The following is a 24,192-nucleotide window of genomic DNA, read 5'->3' on the forward strand; positions in this document are numbered from 1 at the left end:
CTGGTGCACTAAGTGCCTGAGCATGCCCAGTAGCCTGAGCAACAGGCTCAGAAAGCAGACTATCAGTTTGAGCATGCTCAGTAGGCACATCCCAGAACTTAGACACAGCACGAAGTCCAAGTACCTGTGCAAAGAGGCTTTTAGGGTTAATTGTGGGAGCATGCTCAGTAGCCTGAACTGAGGACTTAGTCTCAGACATAACACAATCAGGCTGAGCATGCTCACTAGGCAAAACACTGGGCTTAAACTCTGGCTGGGGTAAATCGGCGCACGCATGCGCACTAGCCGCCTCTCCACACTTAAACGTGGTGGAAGGAACAGCCAACTGGACGACCCGAGGCACGGCCAAGAACGGCAGCCGGTGCCTGGGCGCAACAGGAACCGCAGCAGGCTGCTTGCGGCTATGGCGGCGCCGGTTCGTAACACTTACCTTATCTGGTAAAACCCTATTTTCACTCTCTCTTCTTAGTTTTTGATTTTTCCTGGTTAAAAAGATTCCCTATATGGGGGCATGGCTTGGCTTGCCAGGGGAAGAGAGCTATTTGACTTTTTAAGCACAAAATTGCCTGAAATAGATAGTGGATGCATGTCATTTTAGCAGAGTTCCTGATTTGTCTAAACAGTGCAAACCCCCACAAGTGATCCCATTTAGGAAACGACAAAGCTCCAAAAATGTATTTAGGTGTGTGGTGAGAACCTTGCACAGCATTTTATAAAATTGAGCCACGGAAATAATAAAAGACATTTTTCCAGGTTGCTTTAGCATCACATTTTTTATTTTCACAGGGGTAACAGGGGAAAATGGACCATTCAGTGCAATGTCTTCTCAGAAACACTTATATTGCATATGTGTTGTATATGATGTAAAACTACTATTTGGGCACACACAGGGCGTGGAAGGGAAAATCAATCATTTTACCTTTGGAGCACAAAAATGGCTTGCACAGATAGAGGACACCTTATGCCATTTGTAGTGCCCCTGATTTGCCTAAACAGTGGAAATCCCCTAGAATTAACCACATTTTGAAAACTACTCTTCTCAAGGATTCAAGTAAGGGTGTAGAGAACCTTTCTATCCCACTGGCGATTCACAGAATTGTATAACATTGGGTTAAGTAAATGAAAAAATCTAATTTTTTTTCCAATAAAATGCTTCTTTGACTCCAATTTTTATGTTTCAATAGCAGTAATATGAGAAGATGAATGGTATAATTTGTTAAGCAGGTTTTCCCGAGTATGCTAATATGCGGTCAAAAACTACTTTTGAGACACAGGGTAAATTCAGAAGGGAAGAAGCGCAGTATTGGAGTGCAGATATTGCTGGAATTGTTTAAGGGTACCATATCATATTGGCAAAGGCCATGACATGCCACAAAAGCAGAGCCCCCTAAATTACCCTATTTTGCAAACTACAACCCTCAATTAATTTATCTGGGGGTGCAGGGAACATGTTGACACCACATGTGCTTTACAGAATATTATACCATTGGGAGGTAAAGAAAGAATAATTATTTTTATGCTAAAATGTTAGCACCTAGTTTTTTGGTGTAATATCTATTGAGTTCCACAATACTTTACATGTAACTAGCTACTACTTTTCAGGCACAGTGTAAGCTCAGAAGAGAAGGAGCACCATAATATAGCTTAGATTTTGCTTTTATGGTTTCTAGGTGCCCTTTCACATTGGCAGAGCTCCTGAGGAGAAAGAACAGCAATCACCCCCATAAGTGACCCCATTGTACAAACTACACCTCTCATTGAATTTATATAGGAGCATGTGATTATTAACACCCCAGAAGTTTCTCAGAATTTTTGACTGCTGGATGGTTAAGAAAACATAAATACATTTTTACCACAAAAATGTTGCCGTAGCTCCAGATTTTATATTTTTACATGAGGAAATGGGTAAAAATAGCATACACATTTGTTATACAATATCTGGTAGATGTAGCAATACTCCACGTGTGGTTATACAGTACTGCTTAGCCACAAGGTGAGACTGAGGACTGAAGAAGCGTTATTTGCTTGGAGCACAGATTTTCTAGAATAGTTTGAAGACTCCATGTACAGAACCCCTAAGTGCCTAATTAATTGTCAGAAGATTAGAAACTTCCTCAAGTGAAAACATTTTGGAAATTACATCCTTCTGGGAAAATACTCACAGGTAGAGTGAAAAGTTTACCTCTATGGGTGTTTTCCAGAAACAAGCAGCAATGGATATTGCTGAGTGAAAATTGCAAATACGCCATTATAGGGCCCATACATTGTGCCCAGCTCGTGTTTCTGGAGACCTGCATCCTGTAAATTAAGTGGGCTTCCTCACTGCAGTATTGCCAAACATGTGGCCACTAGGTGTGATTTATAAATAGAAAACAGGGTGCACATTTTGCCAATAAAGCAAATAAATTTAAAAGGTTGCCACAATTGTACAAAAAATGTACAAGCAACCAAAAAAAAAGAGCTCTGCAAAAAGATTTGTGCACACCGGTATAGATGATAATAACTCTTTATTATATAAAAAACACTCAAGGACATGTGCACATCCGAAAAACAAAAACATCACAAACAGCTGACCCATAGGAAACACACAATGCAGTGGATATCCAACAACTATAGCAATAGTAGAAAAATAAACGGTCCCAGAAAGAACAGAATAACGCCATGCAAGCCCCACTGTAAAGGTATGAGGGTGCTAATATTAATTAAAGTCAGGTAGCCCCAACTATGCAAGTAGACAACCTGAGAAGGGAACTCCCAACCAGAGGCGTCTATCCAAACAATCAGAACACGATGAGTGTGGTACAGAAATCAGTATATGCAGACATCAGTGGCATGAAGGGGTAAAATCCATGGCAGAAAGTAGTCTGACACAGTCAGTCAGAATACGCATCCAAGAGCACCCTATATGTAAAAACTCTATGCAAGAGATACAGCATTGAGACACATGGCAAAAATAAAGTCAAGTGCTTAAGTGATGGGCAGATAGTTGCGCCTGTAAAGCATGCAATACTCAGTGGCCCGGGGCTTGATAAGAAGGGACAGAGACAGCTCGACGCATGTCGCCGCTAACTACGGCTTCGTCAGTACCAGGTGAGTGATTGGAATACAGATACAATATAAATAGATGATGACATTACCAAAAATAATCAGCCGGTGGACGTACGGCATCCAGCAGAGCGGGAAGAACGGGTGCGCCGGTGTAATCAACTAAGTCCAGGATTAAGGGCGGAAATGCTGGTGGCCCTGTTTTACACATGCGCCTTATCACTATAGCTGCAAGCACACCAATGTAGATGTGGTGCCTCTGAGGCTACTGTCACCACAGAGGTACTGCACCTCAGCTAGAGGTGTGGTGCCCCATCCTGGGTAAGAAAGGGGCCATTTACCTTTTCACGTACCAAAAACCTGCAGACAAGCAATTGTTAGCTCACACATTAGATCAGGGCCGGGGCAGGTCCCATTAATGCTCGTCGACCGGTATTCTGATTATGGCACTTAAGCCCCGTGCACTGTTGGGAAGGGGGTGGAGCCTGGCAGGAGGGGAGATGCAAGAAGAAGGCATGTAGGTCCAGTTAGTTCCAGTCAGCTCGAGTTGATTCCAGTCAGAGTCAGGAAAAAGACAGTTAATAGTGATAGTGACAGAGAGGGTTAGAGAGTTGTGAAGAGACCGGTTATACGTGAAGACTCTGGGATCCTGCTCGACCCAGATGACGCTGAAGGGAGAATCCCAGAGACTTAGGGGAAGGGCGCCAGACACCCCCTATGGTCTTGTTCCACAAGCAACATCTCACGGTGGAGGGATTTGGTCACAAATGGGGTCCCGCTCAACCTATGGGGAGCCAAAACACACCAGCTGTGCCATTACCAGCTGCCCCGGGGAAAATGCAGTGCAGCAGCGACCCACATAGCCGCAAAACCACAGGTGGCGTCCCAAACTTTATTTAATTATAAATATAACTCCCATCATCATTACCTTTATTAGAAAAGACACTGCCAGGGTCATGGAGCCGGGTCCCACCACCGCTGACATCCCCGGACTAGTCCGGCCCGGTTCCGAGTATCGCCTAAGGCACTGGGGCTGGGCGTGTCATAGGCACCAGTTTATATGGCAGCATGTAAATAAAGTTGTGCACCTGCGTGATACAGCAACCAAAGACTCTTAGTGTATACATAGAAAATAGTGAAGGTAACACTATCTCCCAAACGCAGAGCCGCAGAGGAGATCCCATTATTTCTATTGTAGAGGTGATTTGCCAAATAATGTGATGACATAAAAGACAGACCCATGGAATGTGATAATTATAAGCAATAAAGCGTAACATAACAGACACATACCTAAAGAGCAGACCTGATAGGATTATACAGAGAGTTACAGGGAGATATATGGCAAGTATAGGATGAAAACACATCCCACAACAATATCCTTAACTGATCCAGATAGAAGGTAAGAACCAGGTAATAGAAAATAGGTGACCTTCACTAACGGCAGTTCTTGTCCGGCGACAATATTACAGACAAGAACAACCTTACCCGAATGGATGATGGGCGGTTATGAGGCAGAATCTGTCCAGCAACATATTGTAAACAGAGTCAACCAGCCATAATGTATTAGGTTAAGTTCCTGTCTGGTAACAATATAATGAACAGGAACCACCTAAGCCCTACAGACCCTGTCAGGATAAATAAATGACGGTTACTAACGCGGTGCATGCCTAGCAACAATATTACAGACAGTACAGCCACTGTAATTCACGATTACTAAGGCGGTGCATGCCCAGGGATGGTATTATAAACAGGACAACCACTGTAAACCACAAAGGATGTTGCGGACCAAAGTAACCTTACAACCCATTACAGATAAGGAATAGATGATTACCAAAGGGGGGCATGCCTATTGTCTGTATTATAGACAGGGTAACCACCATAGTTAATGGTGGTGGTGCATGTCCAACGACAGTGTTGTAGACAAAGCAACCACTAACACCAAATTGCAATTAGAGGGGTCTGGGCCTCAAACATGGACCAACTGCATAGAAAGTACTATGGATCCCAAAACAGTAACGCCATTCTACCAAGTGCTGCAAAAGAGATGTGGAATGAGAAGAGCACTAACATACTAAAAAATAAGGCATTTGTCCAGGGCCTAGAAGATAGGATAACCCTATACGCAATGCTATAATAAATAATGGTTGAGCATTCCTTCACCAAGAATAACTAATCAAGACTCCAGCGCATCTATATGCCCTATACGTTTTTATACTAAATTGTCTCTACATATTTATATTCTTAATACCACTCTAGCGTATTTACATCCCCCCCCCATTTTTTCCCCCTCCTAATCCTTTTCCCATTTTCTTCCCCTACATGTTGTCCAGTTTCCCATACAAGCCCCATATTCGGCCAGGTCACTAATAGAAATAAAAATATAAATAGGTCTTTTTTAGGCTTTTTCATGCAGGCACCCCCTGCACTATTCTCATACAGCTTGAACTCTTATTATATTGCTGCCCCGGTTTCTTGTTTTTTTTTCCCTTGACTGATGTTTTGCTTTGCACCTCACTTATCTATGCACACGTAGTTTTTTTCCCTTTATATCACTTTGCGCAAGCGCATCCCGCTTTGTTCCCACGGTCCTGACCTCTCATTACCCTCACTATGCTGTACTTTCTCCGCGCGCAGGTGCAGTAACCTTTTTTTCCACGGTTCTGAACACTATTCACCTCCGGCTGTTCTGAAACTCGCTCCGTCTCTTCCCACGCATGCGCTCTCCCTCTCTTTGTCCTCCGCTAACTCCTACATCAGTTTCTGCTTTCTATGAATTTTTTCCCTGCACCTAGTCTTCATCCCACTTACAGTGGCATTTCACTATGATCCCTTATAATGTTTCTCAAGCCCCCTCCTTCTGTTTTAATGGAATCATCCTAAAATGTATCTTCTTTGCACAAATTAGGCATTAAACGGGTTTTTTGATTTTTTCACTTCTAATGTATGTCTGCAAACACATTCATAGGCGACTGAAAAGTCTTCCTATTCTTTCACCTTCACATAGTAGTCAATTTTTGAGCTTGCAGCAACATCTCATATTCATCTTGTGACACGTTAAAGATTGAAAATACAATGAAAGTGTAATGTTTAAGGTCGCACCTCGATTCCCCAGGCCAAAGTACACGGGTTCACGCAGAACTAGTCCAGTTTTTTCCTTTTATTACGTTTATATATTTTTAAACCGACATTTTTCTCCTTCCTTTCAAACATTTTTTTTCTGGAGATCTAAGACACAAAACTTTATTTTGGAGATTATATATTCCTTTATTGTTTGTATCATGACATGTAATGTAAAGCTTTCCTCCTCTTTTTTTCCCTTTTTTTTTCTTCTATGACGTTGCACCTCTCCACGTGTGTATGGGTCACCACCCTGACTTCTAGGGGGTGGATGAGGTCATAGCCGTAAACGTGGCAGTATGGACTCCTTTAAAAGTGTTCAGTTTAGTAGTGTCTGTATAATTTCTTTTTCCCTGAAGAAGAAGACAGGCAATGTCTCTGAAACGCGTCGGACTGTAAAATAAAAGAAAGACATTTTTAAATACACCAGCATTAGTGGTTTTTAGCGCGGCATAAACCCGCTTTTCTCTGTCATCTATATTGAACCATATATACCAATGTGAGATTTCCAGAAGAAAGTTATCCTCTAACTATAGCTTCTATTGTTAAGAGAAAGAGTTGGTCACAACCTCTCGAACAGATGAAATTACTAAGCTATCACAAAATCCTCCAAACAGAGCAAAACAAGTTAGTGATTTGAGTTAAAAAAGGAAAAGTAGAATATTTTTACTCAAACATTAACTTGTTTTTAAAAAGGTAAGCAGAACAATATTCATATACAATTTCTATATTTCTAATTTATAAATTACAATTTGTAATATGGGAAATGAAAGTCCATCTTGTCCCGATCCCCTCTCTTTCACTCTAGAAGAAGACGGGGAGAATTTCATAATTTAATTGTTTTTTCTCGTAGATTTCAGAGATTAGGCTGTATTCCTAAAAATGTATTTCAGCAATTCCAGCACGATAACTAAAATCATTCTCTTAGGATTTCAGAATTTACAAAATTTTAAGATTTGCTTCCTTCTTCTCCTGCTTATCATGTACTGTGTGACCGTTTGTGGAAACCTCCTGATCATTGTGGTGGTGTCCTCCAGCCGATTGCTCCACTCTCCCATGTACTTCTTTCTCACACTACTCTCCTTCTCAGATTTTCTACTCACTTCCATTATTGCTCCCAACATGCTCCACGTTGTGCTGTATGAGGGAACTTCTGTGTCTTTTATTGGCTGTTTGATACAGTTTTATCTCTATGTCGCATCTGAAGCCTTGGAATGTCTTCTCCTGGCCGTGATGTCCTATGACCGGTATCAGGCCATCTGTCACCCTCTACACTACACGTCGATCATGACTTTCACATTTTGTAAAAAAGCTGTTCTCTTGTGTTGGGTGATGATGTTTGGTGGTGTATTGAATCTTTCACTGCTAATGAATCAATTACAGTTCTGTGGACCGAATATCATTGACCACTTCTTCTGTGATTTCGATCCAATCCTTGAGCTTTCCTGCTCAGACACATTCATCATGAAAATAGAAGACATGATATTGGCAACACCCTTTGCACTGTGCCCTTTTACTGTGATTATGGTTTCTTATGCATATATTATCTCCGGTATACTTAAGATCCCATCTGTAATCGGCCGGCAGAAGACCTTCTCCACCTGCAGCTCCCACCTGACTGTGGTATCTTTATATTACGGATCCATTATTTGTATCTATTTATTTCCGAATTCTGAGAATGTGAAGAAAATTCTCTCCCTGTTTTACACAACTGTAACTCCACTCCTCAACCCTATGATATATAGTCTACGTAATAGAGATATTAAGCAGAAATTTAAAAGGCTCATAAAAAAATGTCTTTGGATCTTCAAATAATTTGATTTTTTTTGTTCTTTCTACCTTGTCTACGAGGGGCTGCTGATAAGTCTATGGCTCTACCTAGAAAAAAATGAGATAGGATGATGAAACTTTACATTTATTCCACATACTCTCCACTGATGTCAAAACTTTTTACGATGGTATTCAAGGTTCTGTAAGCCTAGGATAAGAAGGATTTCGGTTGTGCCTCAAACCAGGCATCCTTGGTAGCCATGGCATCAGAAATTGTGGAAAATTTGGTACCCTTAAGGGGTTTCTTTAGGTTTGGAAATAGATGATTGTTGGAGGGAGCTAGATCTGGTGAATAAGGTGGGTGGTCACCAGCTTGAAGCCCAGCTCTGGCAGTTTTGCTGTGGTCGCTTGTGCAGTGTGAGCGGAGGCGTTGTCTTGTAGGAACAAGATTCCTTTGGAGCTGCCTTCAGTTGGTTCACATTAATGGTGGAACCCTTTTGAAGGTAGTCCACTGGCAGTACGTCTTCCTTATCCCAGAACACAGACGCCATGAAATTAGTGGCTGATTTTTGCACCCTGAATTTCTGTGGATGAGGAGACCCACCACTGTGCCTCCACTCTTTTGACTGCTCCTTGTTTTCAGGGTCATACAAATAAATCCAGGTCTAATCCATAGTGACCAGTCGATCCAGGAGGTTTTTATCAGTCCGTAAATGCTGACAAATGAACAAGGACGTTTTCACTCGCTGCTTCTCTGATCTGTTGTCAATCATTTTGGATCCACTTTGCAGATTGCTGCCTCATGTCCAAATGTTCATGGATAATGACACAAACACATTCACAGGAAATCCCCATGATGTCTGCTATTGCTTTAGATGAAATTCATGGATTCTCCAGCATGAGGTTGTGCACAGCATTGACGATCTCTGGAACAACAACCACTCTTGGTCGTCTAGGACGTTACTTATCAGTCGTGCTAAAGTGGCCCATTTTAAATTTGGCAACCCAGATCTTAACTGTGGAATATGAAGGGCATCGATCCCCCAATGTCTGCGACATATCACCATGTATATCCTTATGCAGACCTGATGATGCTGTGCAGCCAGCCAATCACTGTAATGCCACAACCAACATGGCTGTGGCATTACAGTGTGTGGCAGCCAATCCCTGCATGTGGGCTGACTCTGTAAAGAGAACCATTATGCAGGGAAGGGCAGCCGAGCATGTGCATGAGCATCTTGCTGGTAATTGGAGCTCGCCGAGTATCTCGAGTACTGAGATGCTCGGGTGAGCACCAAGTACTGGCGAGCATGCTCGCCCATCCCTAGTCACCCCCTCACACTCACCTGTCACTGCTCCCTGAGCTCCCTAATGTCATTAGATGGGTCCTTCACCCCATATGCTATTACATGTCTAGGCCCTCACTGACCCTGAACTTACCCTAATGAATGTGTAAGCCAGCGAGACATTAGTTCCAATGCTACAATAAAACAACATAATCAAACTAAGTCAAACGGGGTGGGGAAAGACACGACAAATAACACTGCTAGGTTCATTCTGCAGGTACCTTTACAGCTGCAACTGAAACAACACCAGCTATTATAGACACAGGCTCCTTCAAAGTGGTCAGTATAGAGATTCTATCACTGGCATGAAGTAAATCCAGGAGTGGGTAGACAAAGCAGAAGGGCTTGATGGCAAGATGCCGCAGCTGTGATTAAGGCTATGAGTAATCTTAGCCAAAAAAGAAAGAGTCCTTAATCCTTTTCAGAACAAAATAACAGTAAATCTTCTAAGTTCAGCCCAGGCTGGGATTTATAGTAGAACTCTGAAGGTACTGATGGAGGCATTCCAGACTTGCATCTCTGGGGGAGGCAAAATGTTACAATGAAGTCCGTAAAAGTGGATTGGTTATAAATCTATTTAAATGCCTCTTTCAAAGACTCACATGTATATTGTTAAAAAGCAATGATTGGAGTTATTTGTAATTGATGCTATTACCAGCAGATGCCGGCTGTATAACACAGACAGTATGTGCACATGCAGGTCCTAAGCCTGTTCAATACATGTGGAACTATTACTTCATACATGATAATGTGATTAATATATCAATGCTGTGGTTAGAATAAAGCAGGGAGAGTGTATGAGGGGGTCATAAGGTAAAATAGTCTTGTGACATTTCTTGAACATTTTTCCAAATTTATCGTTATTTTTATATTCAGAGATCCATAAAGGCTAAGGTTAGTGTTGTAACAAAGAACAAAAAGAAACTTTATTTTTTTACTTTTTCTTCTGAAGTTTAGTGATGTGACTTTTGCCACCAGAGACCATTAGTGAAATCTCCGAGGCTTTCTTGCACTATTCTTGTAATGTTTCCTCTATATAAAGGATTCCCAGTAATAATCTTGTGTCTGTTATATTCTCAGACAAGAATGAACTAACTCTGTGACACCAGAAGACTCAAGATCTTCAGCTCATCATCTTCCTTTTTTACTAAGCAATATACAGTATATCCATGTGCATTTCCTATTCAATGTACCCCGGAGATTTATGGCAATTATCTCTAAACGTTTAAGGAACACATTATAATTTCTTTTCTTAAGACTTTACTACACTGTTTTCTGATTGTTTTGTATTTTCTTTTTTTCTATTTTGCAAAAAAAAATATAAATAATGTATTACATTACAACGAATACCATCCAAAGCCCATCCGAACCCTCCCCACACAGAGACTTGGGGAAACATAACAACTTTTCACTTTGAAATAATTTCTTAATCTTTGCAGTTTTCTCACAAAGTTAAAAACTCTTCCTAATCCTATACCATATATACCAATGTGAGATTTCCAGAAGAAAGTTATCCTCTAACCATGGCATCTATTACTAAGAAAAGGAGTTGGTCACAACCTCTCAAACAGAGCAAAAAAGTCAATGATTTGAGTTAAAAACGAAAATTATAATATATTTACTCAGACCATTAACTTGTTTTTAGAAAGGTAAGCAGAACAATATTCATATACAATTTTTATATTTCTAATTTATAAATTACAATTTGTAATATGGGAAATGAAAGTCCATCTTGTCCCGATCACCTCTTTCACTCTAGAAGAAGACGGGGAGAATTTCCATAATTTACTTGTTTTTCTCTTAGATTTCAGAGATTAGGCTGTATTCCTTAATATGCATTTCAGCAATTCCAGTACGATAACTAAAATCATTCTCTTAGGATTTCAGAATTTACAAAATTTTAGGATTTGCTTCCTTCTTCTCCTGCTTATCATCTACTGTGTGACCGTATGTGGAAACCTCCTGATCATTCTGGTGGTGTCCTCCAGCCGATTGCTCCACTCTCCCATGTACTTCTTCCTGACACAACTCTCCTTCTCAGATATTCTACTCACTTCCCTTATTGCTCCCAACATGCTCCACACTGTGCTGTATGAGGGAACGTCTGTGTCTTTTATTGGCTGTTTGATACAGTTTTATCTCTATGTCGCATCTGAAGCCTTGGAATGTCTTCTCCTGGCCGTGATGTCCTATGACCGGTATCAGGCCATCTGTCACCCTCTACACTACACGTCGATCATGACTTTCACATTTTGTAAAAAAGCTGTTGTTTTCTGTTGGGTGATGATGTTTGTTGGTGTATTAAGTCTTTCTGTGCCAATGAATCAGTTACAGTTCTGTGGACCGAACATCATTGACCACTTCTTCTGTGATTTGTATCCAATCCTTGAACTTTCCTGCTCAGACACATTCCTCATGAAAATAGAAACCATGATATTAGCAGCACCCTTTGCACTGTGCCCTTTTACTGTGATTATGGTTTCTTATGCATATATTATCTCCGCCATACTGAAGATCCCATCTGTGACTGGACGGCAGAAGACCTTCTCCACCTGCAGCTCCCACCTGACTGTGGTGTCTTTATATTACGGAACCATTATTTGTATCTATGTATTTCCAAATTCGGAAAATGTGAAGAAATTCCTCTCCCTATTTTACACAGCTGTAACTCCACTTCTCAACCCTATGATATATAGTCTACGTAATAGCGATATTAAGCAGGAATTTAAAAGGCTCATAAGCAAAATATCTTTGGACCTTCAAATAATTAGATATTTTGGTCTTTCTACCTTGTCTAATGTGCATAAATAACATGATTTTTTCATTTGTACAATTGATTTTTTAAATAAAATTTAAAATGAAGGTTACATTTTAATGGTTCATTCCTGGGTGTTGATATGATACTAGTTATGTGTGACACACAGGGTACTCTGGCTTCGCCAGTGACCCAGCCCTTCTCTAATGCATCTTTAAAAGATACATTATATTTACATTTACACAGCAGGGAAGTGATCATATAATGATACAATGGTAGAGTTGGAAGGGACCTCAAGGGACATTGGGTTCAACCCCCTGCAAGTGCACGTTTTCCTAATGGATGGAGAGCTCACCACCTTCCGTCGCCACCTGTTCCACTCTCTGACTGCCTTTACTACCTCCCGTGGTCGCCTGTTCCACTCTTTGACTGCCATCACTATCAGAAAGTTTTTCCTAATGTCTGATCTGAATCTTCTTCCTTTTAGTTTCATCCCATTACTTCTTGTACTTCCTTGTGCTAATGAGAATTGAGTAGTTCCCTCTGCACTGTGTCTACCTTTTAGATATTTGTAGACCACTATTAAGTCTCCTCTCAGCCTTCTCTTTTTCAAACTAAACTTTCCTAGTTCTTTTAGCCGGTCTTCATAGGCCATGGTTTGCAGACTTTCTACAATCTTGGTTGCTCTTGTCTGTACTTGCTCCAATATATTGATGTCTTTCTTGAATTGGGGTGTTTTCTTGAATTGTGATCACACAGGTATTTCACTTTCCTCATTCTGCTCGGTAGGAGTTAGCGCTCGCTCACACCACAGTATAAATCAGACGGGTTTTATCCGATTGTTTATTCCATAGCACTCAAACCAATGGTTTTTAATGAAGCACTGCCGTTGAATGTTTTTTTTCCCTCATAGCAATGCAGAATGATAAAAAAAAATTAAAAATTGCGTTTGATATATTTCTTTGAGTGCAAAAAAAATTGGATGTCATAGTACAGTATTTGATTTTTATGGATACATTGCAATTCTGTGGCATAGGAAACTCCTGTAAATTACACAAAAAAATGTGTTCCTCAGTTTAAGGTGTTTAATTGTGGATTACTTATGTTCGAAAAAGTCGATGTAACCCCGAAACTTTGCTTTTTGTGACTGTCACATTGATTTTATAACACTTATTTCATCCAATAATAAACTCACTATATTCTAATGTCATTGTTCATGTGAACCGCACATCACTGTCTGTTTCATTAGTCTGATAAGATTGGTTTTCTCCTTTCATGGTAACCAGAGTATGAACGATGTCCAGGACTTCAGGATTCCAGACTTTACAAGGTTCAAAGCATTACTCCATAATGGTAATAAGTCTCCTTCTCTTCCCTTTGCCCATTCAGCAAAGCTTGAAGAAGACTATGAAAATGTGAAGAGATTTTTAAATGCATCCAAATAAGAGGAATATGGATGGGATGTATTTGGAGATTTTGAAACGCTTGCATTCTGAATGGGTCTTCTAGTAGTGTATACTACGTTTGCATGCTTTCTTTGTGTTTGGGATTGCAGGGACACTACAGCACACTACCATAGACAACATTGGCCTGAATGTACAGCGTTTCCTGTGAGAAACCTTAAATGGGAGCCACTTGTAGACAATGGAAAGCGCTAATGCCACCTTTGCACATCAGACTAGGCCTAATGAAACAATTAGTCACAGTTTTGGACTAGGAATCGGGGGCGTTCAAGTATCTACAAGATTTCTTCCCAAAGCATTCAAAGCAAAAGTATACGCTGGCCCTCAAATCAAGTTATAAAGTGTCAAGAGTTACTCAACATCATAAAATAAAAAAGGCAAATAAGCATGGATCAGTTTTATGTTGTTATAGGCTTCCTTTGAAGTCATAAAGCTGAAAACTACAGTATGTTGTGTGACGCTCTGGCAAAACCAGGTTGTCACTGGAGACTGCATCCGTCCTACTGATGCAGGACTCTCTCTTCCTTGCCCACCAACACATCCCACACAGGTACCAACACCAGCCATAAAACCCTAGACACCCCCCCAAGGCCAACAGGGACACACCACTGGGCAGGACCAGGCAGATGGTGACGCCCACCTAGGGGTTCTGAGGTGACAGGGGAGGGAATAAGTCAGTTAGTGTGGAATCTCAGTCTGAGTCAGACAGTGAAGGAGTTCAGTGCTGACAGTAGAAGTGAGAGGAGTGAAGTGACGGGGTGGTCAGGGGTCGGAGCCCCTGGAATACCAGACTACTGACTAGGTGGCAGATGGCAGAGCAGGGCCATAGGCGACGGAGATCCGGTCACGGGAGACCTTAAGTGGACCGGGGCAGGGTTGGAGCCCACCGGTGCCGACAGCGGGAATCTGGTCCGGAGGCCGTGCACAGTCGGGGTGCCTGGACCCTAGGGCGAGGACAGCTTCAAGCCCCTTGTCAATTAACCAGCAGGGGACAAGATTCCATATCTTGTCCCACCAGTAAGCCCAGAGAGCGAGATGGAAGCCCAGCACAGGGGATAGGGTGTCTGCAAGTGCCTGCAAAAATCCCAAGGGTCAGATCTCGCGGGCCACAGCTCCCACAGCAAAGACACCAGGAGCAGACTTACCCTGTTTCATGTGGACTAGTCAACACAGGAGACAAAATACAGAAGTGCAGGAGGAAGGGCCCCTGTCCTGTCAACCGGTGTGTGGGACTCGAGCACACCCCTCCGGAGGCTACCGGTATCCGGCACTTTGTTTACTACCTGGACTTGTGTGGTTTATTTCTAAACAGTGAGTACACCGGTGTCATCTGGTCTAACCTACAGACGGCACCCCAGCAGTGCACACCACCTGCACCTGGGCACTGGGACTACACCTCCCCTACCCGTGGAGGGGATACCATCCTGCTGCCCCACTCCATCAGCCCCGGGCGACCCACACAAAGGCAGCGGCGGTGTTACCAACAAATCACCACAACCCATGGGTGGCATCACTGACAAACTTTTCCCCTGTAAATACCCCCCTTTATTACAGTTGTGGGCGTCGGACTGCTGCGCGAACCCCAAACCGGCTGCCCCTCGAGCCACAGCCACGATCCCAGATCCGAGCACCTCGAGTAGCCTCCCCTGCCGTGGTCTGCGTGCCCCCGCCTGACACAGTTGCATCGGTTGAGAATCTGGTGAAAACCTTTATCGATATGTGCTGCACGAGGTCTCTAAAAGTCTATATCCTTGATGCCTATCTTGATAGACTCAAACACAACATAGGAGCCTCTTCAGAGGAGCAAGGAGAGCGCTTTCAGCAAGATATCCTGCATTCTGAATGTTGCTACTTGTGAAACTGCAATTCAAACATGATTGGGACTACATGGGGGATCAATGCGTGAACGTGAACTGACATACTCTTGATATTCTCGCAAAAGTAATCATTTCTAGGTCCCTTTTCCTCTTTCTATTGGTATTTTGATTGAAATATGCTAACGGTTTGAAATATATTGTATTTTCTTTTTCTTATGAACCTAAACCCAAACATTTGTAGTTTTTCTTCACCCCAAAATGATAGACTTACGGAAATAAACGGCGGCAGAAAAGGGTACTTATTCTGATCAGGCGTTTATAAACGGTGGGAAGAAAAAAGTTAATAGTCGGAAAATGTCTACGCTTTCAGCTACTGCGGGGTAGCTGAGACCCTGGATATCATGATTTGGGGTGATTTTTTTGGTCCCTGGTCATGTGATCATTGGTATACACCATATCAAGATTGTCACGTTACAGTAAATGACAGCGCCGGTAAAAAATGATATCTCTCCCACCTGCCATGATCAAACATGTTAGATAGGAGATAAATCTCCTCCCCTGGTCCCACGATGTGGCCAAAGTGCTCCCCCACACCTGGTTACCATCCCCTTCCCCCTCCCGATGATCTAAGATTGCGGTGCACATGCTGCATTCATCCTTCTCTTCTGATTTCTGTCGCAATAATAATGTTATGCGTTGTCATGTCACATGCGACATAAAACTCATCCCCAGGTCCAGCCAAGTCACCCTCTGTCCCCAAACGTCACCCATCATCACCCACTTCGCTCCCTATTTCTTTTTGCAGCAATGAACCCCTGAGATCCCTCCTCCTCCTTCTGAAAAGATGTGGTTGAATCCGATGACAGCAGCTGTCAGCCAGCTCCTTGCAAGCAGATACACTGAGCTTACTGCAGGTCACTCTGCCCTCGGTTGGACCGGGGCAGTGTAAATAAAGTATTCTCAGGTCACTGCATCCACACTGCTCACATGCAGTGCTGCACTTTCAGAAAATGGGGGAAGCATTCGTTGAGCATGTGGGAAGCCCACCTGTAGTAATCATCCCAGGGACATCATTCCACCTTCAGGGAAGCCACAGGGTCTTCTTTTGGTATTTCTGGCAACAGGTATGTCGGTTTTGTATGTATACGTGACGCTACTCACGGTTTGCGGTCAGGGATATGGGTGACCGCCACTGCAATTTTAACGAGCGTGTGGGGCTGATGGAGTCTGTAGTCGGATGGTGTGGCCTCCCGTGAGTGAGGCTGGCCCCAGGGGCTCGGGTGTGTAGAACAACAGGTCTCAGAATAACTCAGGCTCAGTCCAGAAAGTCTTTCAACTTGTTTTTACTCACTTTTGCTGTTATCGTGAGGTAACCAAGGCGATGCTGAGACAAACCAGGTGGAAATAGGAACTCCTTCAGGCCGATCTGGGGTAACCATTAGCTCACCTTCCTAGAACTTCTTTGTTCGGATAACCCCTGACTTGAACTACCGTGGGGTCTATCCAGGGAGTCGCTACTGCCTTTTCTCCCTTTTTGGCCCGTTTGCCGGCAGCATGGACCAGGTGAGATGGCGTCAAGCTCTGTTCCCTTAAAGGTCCCTGCGCTACTGCTGAGGCTCGGACTCTGTATGGTTGGTGAGATATCTCTAGTCCCCTCACGGGCAGGTTTAGCAGATCAATAAATGGACGTCTACTCTAGGGACCTGTTCCCAGTGCGTGCCTAGTCACCAGCAGTCCCCGTACTCGACTGCCTCTCTCTAGGTGTCTTTCTGACTAACTGCCTGGTAACCGTTCTCCCCCGCTAATGGCTCCTTCACGTGCAGGGTCTGACTAGCTTGTGCGCGCGTCTGCATCTCCTAGCAGCCGCCGCTCACTGCTTCCAGACTGGCTCGCTCCACTTCTTTCCTGACAGCCTCTGCAGCTTAGCTTCCAGCCCCTCCACTACACCCCTTGACAAGAATTGAAGGCCAGACCCCTTTAGGGACTGCCCAAGAGTCCCGTCTAATAGTGTGGGAGACCTGGTTGCTATGTGTCTGTGCGTACATACCTCTTTTTGGCCTTTGGAATTACCTGGAAGCACTGTCCCAGCATGGGTGCAGTACTCAGTGGTGCCTGACCAGATCAGGGGTGCCACACATGCCCCAATATTGTGGACGGTCCAGAATCGTTGAGGAAGCTCCAAAATGGATTAATACAGACTGGCTTTTTTGTTTTTATTTTCAAATTGGTGAAATATGGATTGTGTTGGGGAGTGTTTTTTCAAATAAAATTTTGCTTTGTCTTTATTTTTTATTAGCGATAGTTAGTAATCTCAGGGATCTGACTGATGATATGATATCACTAATTGCTGTACTTGATGCCAGGTGACATAACAGCTGATATCAACCCCATATATTACCCCATTTGCCACCACACCAGGGCAACTGCATGAGCCAGGACGAAGTGCCAGGATTGGCACGTCTAATGGATGCGCCACTTTTGGGATGGCTGCGGCCTGCTATTCTTAGGCTGGGAAGAGCAAAATAACCATGTCTCTTCCTACCCTGAGAATGCCAGACGACAGCTGTCCACTTTACCTTGGCTGGTAATCCAATTTGGGGGACCTCATGTTTTTTTTTTATTATTTATTTCTAAATAATTAAAAAAAAACAGACTGGAGTGCCATCCGTTTTGAATCACCTGCCAAGGTAAAGCTGTAAGCTGTGGTTTGAAGGCTGCAGGCGTCTGCTTTACCCTAGCTGGCTATCAAAAATGGGGGGACCCAACGTTGTTTTGTTAATTTTTTTTTTGCTAAATACAAGTCTAAACACCCTTTAGTGCCACATGAAAGTCACTAAAGACTGCCAGCTTAGGTATCTAGAGAGGTGGGACATTATATACTGTATATGTTTGACATCTCTCGATCCATCCATCCATCCTAGCTTTTAAGGCTGTCTGCTTACAATCAGGGTTTGCAGCATTTTGGACGCAGAGTGTTATTGCTGCATCCATCATTTTGTTTTCTGCAGTACAAGTACAGTGGAAGAATTTTTAGAAATATCCTGCCCACTGTGCTTCTTTTCTCCACAGTATAAACTGACCTGCGAAGTGGCTTCTTGAGCATGTCAATTTATGCTGTGGAGACGAGAGTATTCTCCTTAAAGAGAATAGAGCTGAAGTCCACAGCTGCCTGAACCCGGATCATGGGCACATAGCCTAAAAGTGAGAAATTTGGTGCTACAAAAATATTTTAGTGAAGTACCTGTGGATTAAAAATGTGATCTACACCACCAAATAAAATCCTTGAGGGGTCTACTTTCCAAAATTGGGTCACTTGTGGGGATTTCTGCTGTAAAGGTACCCGAGGAGCCCTGCAAATGCGACATAGTGCCTGCAATTTATTTATTACATCTTTTCCAAAATTCATTTGGTGCTCCTTGCCTTCCGAGCCATGCCGTGCACCCAAATACTTGATTTCCACCACATTTGAGGTACTGAGGAGAAATTGCACAATAAATTGTATGGTGCATTTTTTCCTGTTACCCTTGTAGAAAAAAAGCTACCTGGTTGAAGTAAGAATTTTGTGGTAAAAAAATTTATTTTTTATTTTCATGGTTCAACGTTATAAAATTCTGTAAATTCCCCGGGGGTTCAAAGCTCTCAGCCAACATCTAGATAAATTCCTTGAGGGGTCCAGTTGCCAAAATGGGGTCACTTAAAGGGGTTTTCTGTTGTTTAGGTAGCTTAGGGGCCCTACAACATGGTAACAATATGGTACCGGAAATCTTTTTCAGCCAATTTTGATTTCCAAATTTCAAATATTTCTCCTTCCGTTCTGAGCCTTCTCATTTGTCCAAACAGAGGTTTCTGACTACATATGGGGCATCACCACACTGATAAGAAAGTGGGTAACAAACCCCGGGTTCCACTTTTGGCGTTATCACTTTAAAAATGGAGAAATTTGGCGCTAAAGCAATATTTTTGTCACAAAAAATTAAAATTTTAAATATGATGGCCTAATATTATCAAATTCTGCTGTCTAGTTACGTCAGGGTCCGGCAAATGCAACATGGTGCCCGCAATCTACTTCAGACACATTTGTGTTCCAAAATTCAAATATTGCGTCTTCTGTTCCTAGTCCTCCTATTTGTCCAAACAGAGGTTTCTGACCACAAGTGGGGCATCAGCGCACTCCGAAGAAAATTTTTGATGCCCTGACCACAAAATCAAAGTTTTTGCAGGCTAATACATTTTTCCATGTATTTATGATATAACCAATTAAGAAATTACATTTATTCCCGGGGAACAAAAATCATGTTACATAGTGTAATTAAAGCTGCTGAAAAAATGCTTTGCACGTGGACGGCATGCGTATAAAAATGCAGAAAAAAAATCATCCAACCTTTCTGGAGAAAAAACTACTGATTTTGTTTCTATGCTGATGTGATTCTAACCTTAAGGTAAATGCTAACAAGTGTTTTTACCTGCTCTTTACCTCCTGAAAAGTGAGTGTTGGAATTCTTTGCTATTAATTCTCAATTTCAATGCTGCAGCCACTCAGGGACCCTAAAACCCAATATAGGTATGGAACCTGGATGAGTGGAAATGTCCGACATGGGTGGAAGCCTTTAACACTTTCACTACCTTAGATATACTGGTACATTGAAGTTCGTGTCTTTCCTTTTAACCTCTTTAAGACACTGGAAGTACTGGATACGTACAGTAATGGCTAATGTCATTATAATCACTGCTGGCTGCTGCGGTGAGCTGGCGGTGAGTCCTGAACATTTCAGCTGATTTGAACAGCTGATATATGCAGCTGTCAGGCATGGGTGGATCTGTGGCGCCCCAGCGGTCTGGTTGCCACAGCAGTGTTGCCCTCCTCAAAAGGGTTAATGCTGAGCCTGGGGGTAGTTGGGGAAGTCCATTGACCAGTAAGTACCATCATCCAACACAGTTTCTCCCCTGGGCCAGCAGAGAGAGCTCTGAACCTGGAGTTCCAGGGAGAGTACCTAAGCTCTGACCTGGGGGAGGAGTCAGTCAGTCTGTGAGGAGAGTTCAATGAGGAAGGAACTCTAGTAGTGTGGTGTGTGAGCTGGGAGCCCAGGAAAAACACAGTCCACAGCAAGGCAAAGAGAAGAAGAACATTGGGGAGTGGAGCGCAGCCAGCCCACCCCGACGTCTTTGCTGAAAAACCGAATACCGGAGTTCGGGGCCACTCGAGTACCGGTGGTCATATCCAGAGGACAAGAGGACTGCAGGTCTCCGTCCATCCCACACCCGGAGGCGCAGCTGTGGAGCCAGGACTTGGAGCCAGGATAGGAAGAGCGTCACCTGTGACAGTCCATGCAGCCCGCCATACGGGGGAGGTAATAAATTACCTCAGAGAGCAACAGAACAGGTCTCAGCATTGCTGAAGCAGCGAGACCCTGCCCACCTAGACAGAATGTAGGGAGCAGGCCTCATTACTTACCTGGCCAGTGAGAGTTCACTGACTGCTTCCAGGCTACCGGATCACCGCTACCAACTGTAACAGACTCCCTGGAGGTCACCGACTGAGGACAAGTAAAGGAGAAGGTAAAATAAATCATTGTCTTTGTCTGTTCCTTTCCACTGCCATGTCGGCCCTGCAACTCATCTACAAACACCATAGACTTTTACAAAGGTTGCCTCGGGGTACCCGCTCCACCTGTGGGGAGCACCTGTGTATCTCATCTTTTTAGACTCGCTTGTAACAGGGTTGGTGCCTCAGGATTGGAGGATTGCTGATGTGGTACCGATATTTAAGAAAGGTAAGAGGGTAGATCCAGGCAACTACCGTCCAGTAAGCCTGACATCAGTAGTATGCAAAGTTTTTGAGGGCATTTTAAAGGATGACATGAAAAAATATATTGCAGAAAATAATATGATAACTGACAAACAGCATGGATTCATGAAAGATAAGTCGTGTCTAACCAATCTGTTGGGGTTCTATGAGGGGGTAAGTGCAAACCTGGATATTGGTAATGCAGCTGATGGGATTTATTTGGACTTTGCAAAGGCATTTTATACTGTACCACATAATAGCCTTATACTAAAGCTCCAGAAGCAAGGACTAGGGGACACAATATGCAACTGGGTAAGGAATTGGCTAAAAGATAGGAAACACAGAGTAGTCATAAATGGTACATTCTCTAAATGGGCCATAGTCAGCAGTCGGGTGCCGCAGGGATCTGTACTGGGAACAGTGGGGGCCGCAGGGATCTGTACTGGGAGCAGTGGGGGCCGCAGGGATCTGTACTGGGAGCAGTGGGGGCCGCAGGGATCTGTGCTGGGAGCAGTGGGGGCCGCAAGGATCTGTACTGGGAGCAGTGGGGGGCCGCAGGGATCTGTACTTGGACCGATTCTTTTTACTCTCTTTATTAATGACCTTGTGGATGGGATTGATAGTAAAGTGTCAGTCTTTGCCGATGACACCAAACTATGTAGGATATTAAAAACTGACCTTGATAGTATAATATTACAAAAAGATCTGGATAAGATGTCAGAATGGGCAGATACTTGGCAAATGAGATTTAATGTTGATAAATGTAAAGTAATGCACCTAGGACGGAGTAATCCTATAGCTGCGTATACATTAAATGGAAGTAAACTCGGGACTACAGAACAGGAGAAGGGCTTGGGTATTCTCATTACAAATAAGCTGAGCAGCAGCTCTCAATGTCAGGCAGCAGCTGCTAAAGCCAACAAGATTCTAGGGTGTATAAAAAGAGAGATTAGATCCCGTGATCCCAACGTATTGTTACCCCTCTATAAATCACTTGTAAGGCCACATCTGGAATACGGGATCCAGTTTTGGGCTCCACATTTTAAAAAGGACATTCAGAAGTTAGAGTCAGTTCAAAGGCGGCAACTAGACTATTACAAGGAATGGAAGGCCTCCCATATGATGACAGGTTGAAAAAGTTAGATATGTTTAGCTTAGAAAAAAGACGTCTCAGAGGAGATCTCATTTATATGTATAAATACATGTGTGGTCAATATAAAGGACTGGCACATGACTTATTCCTTCCAAAGACAGTACTAAGGACCAGGGGGCACTCACTGCGAGTGGAAGAAAAGCGATTCCGACAGCTAAATAGGAAAGGGTTCTTTACAGTTAGAGCGGTCAGACTGTGGAATACACTACCACAAGAGGTAGTAATGGCAGATACTATAACAGCTTTTAAAAAAGGGCTGGATGATTTCCTCAGTACAAAACATTGTTGGTTATAAATGACTTAGTGACTAAATGTAGAACTGGTGGAGGAAGAGTGAACTAGATGGACCTAGGTCTTTTTTCAACCTAAGTAACTATGTAACTATGTAAGAAACACCTCAGCTGCCATAACATTAGCCCCGGAGGTCCCTTCCAGCAGCTGCGGCTCCATAGCCGCACAATTCCACAGGTGGCGTCACGAATTTCAATAAACTATAACTCCCATCATTATCTCCCCCATCTGCCACATTAATTGACTCCGCCAGGGTCACGGAGTCGGGCCCCGCCACCACTGACTACCCTGGACTAGTCCGGCCCGACACCGAGTCACCTAAGGCCCTGGGGCGGGCGAGTCAGATCCGCTACTTTTTTTGGACAAACTTCTGATTTTTTTTAACCCCCTTAGCTAAAAGTAAACCTATACATGTTTGGTGTCTACGAACTCGTACCGACCTAGGTCATCACACTGACACATTAGTGTTACCATACAGTGAACACGATGAATAAAATACCCCAAAAACAATTGTGCAATTGTAATTTTTTTTGCACTTTTTCAGCACTTGGAATTTTTGTTTGCCATTTTCCAGTACAGTGTATTGTAAAACTCATGGTTTTATTTAAAAGTACCACTTGTCCCACAAAAAATAAGCCCTTAAATGGCAAGATTAACACAAAAAAACAAACAAACGGAAAAACGGAAAATCACTCAGGGTAAAGGGGTTAATGTTTGCTCATGAAGCATGCCTGTATATTTCTCTGACGTCAGCTCATCAGCCAACATTTGCAGCTAACAGGTGAGAGCAGATTTAACCACTCCTGTTAACCACTTGAATCCGACTATGAATCTCTGACAGTGAGATTTAATGCACGTTGACATGTGTCATTTCCCACCCCAATCACTTGCCCCGTGATGTGTTCTTGGGGTGCAGATGAGTTGTCATGAAAGATGAGGGTCAGCTGATGACACCTGTCACTGTCATGATGTAGTGATGTTTCTGCTGTGCAGAGCAGTGCTAACACTTATGCTGATACTGACTGACACTAATGCTGAGGCTGTTGCTGACACTAATGCCGATGCTGGTGCTGACGATGCTGAGGATGATGCTGAGCCTAATGCTGAGGCTGATGCTGAAGCTGATGTTGATGCTGACGCTGATGCTAATGCTGACGCTGATGCTGAGGCTGTGGCTGATGCTGAGGCTGAGGCTGAGGCTGGTGCTGATGCTGACGCTGATGTTGTGGCTGGTGCTGACGCTGATGCTGACGCTGATGCTGACGCTGATGCTGAGGTTGAGGCTGAGGCTGGTGCTGACGCTGATGCTGAGGCTGTGGCTGGTGCTGACACTGACGCTGATGCTGAGGCTGAGGCTGGTGCTGACACTGACGCTAATGCTGATGCTTAGGCTGTGGCTGGTGCTGACACTGACGCTGATGCTGAGGCTGAGGCTGAGGCTGGTGTTGACGCTGACACTGATGCTGAGGCTGTGGCTGATTCTGACACTGATGCTGAGGTTGATGCTGAGGCTGTGGCTGGTGCTGATGCTGATTCTGAGTCTGATGCTGAGGCTGATGCTGACACTGACGCTGAGGCTGAGGCTGACGCTGATGCTGATGCTGTGGCTGGTGCTGACGCTGATGTTGAGGCTGTGATTGGTGTTGACGC

General features: G+C 43.5%; 2 protein-coding genes and 1 long non-coding RNA gene across 3 annotated transcripts in view; all 3 read left to right on the forward strand.

The window, feature by feature from the left end:
• Positions 1-24,192, forward strand: part of LOC142304402 (uncharacterized) — a 510,057-nt gene that overhangs the window by 459,440 nt on the left and 26,425 nt on the right. The gene's annotated exons all lie outside the window — the stretch shown is intronic.
• LOC142301227 (olfactory receptor 11L1-like) lies at positions 7,045-7,977 on the forward strand. Its single transcript, XM_075342250.1, has one exon. The coding sequence runs from the start codon at positions 7,045-7,047 to the stop codon at positions 7,975-7,977; it is 933 nt and encodes a 310-aa protein (XP_075198365.1).
• On the forward strand, positions 10,941-12,949 carry LOC142304401 (olfactory receptor 11L1-like). The gene has a single exon (XM_075346730.1). The coding sequence runs from the start codon at positions 11,112-11,114 to the stop codon at positions 12,087-12,089; it is 978 nt and encodes a 325-aa protein (XP_075202845.1). The 5' UTR covers positions 10,941-11,111; the 3' UTR covers positions 12,090-12,949.

This window comes from Anomaloglossus baeobatrachus, chromosome 4, assembly GCF_048569485.1.
Source record: "Anomaloglossus baeobatrachus isolate aAnoBae1 chromosome 4, aAnoBae1.hap1, whole genome shotgun sequence".
Lineage (NCBI taxonomy): Eukaryota > Metazoa > Chordata > Amphibia > Anura > Aromobatidae > Anomaloglossus > Anomaloglossus baeobatrachus.

Excerpts from the sequence above, each read along its gene's own strand:
- LOC142301227 (XM_075342250.1), top strand. The coding sequence starts at position 7,045 with ATGTATTTCAGCAATTCCAGCACGATAACTAAAATCATTCTCTTAGGA.
- LOC142304401 (XM_075346730.1), top strand. The coding sequence starts at position 11,112 with ATGCATTTCAGCAATTCCAGTACGATAACTAAAATCATTCTCTTAGGA.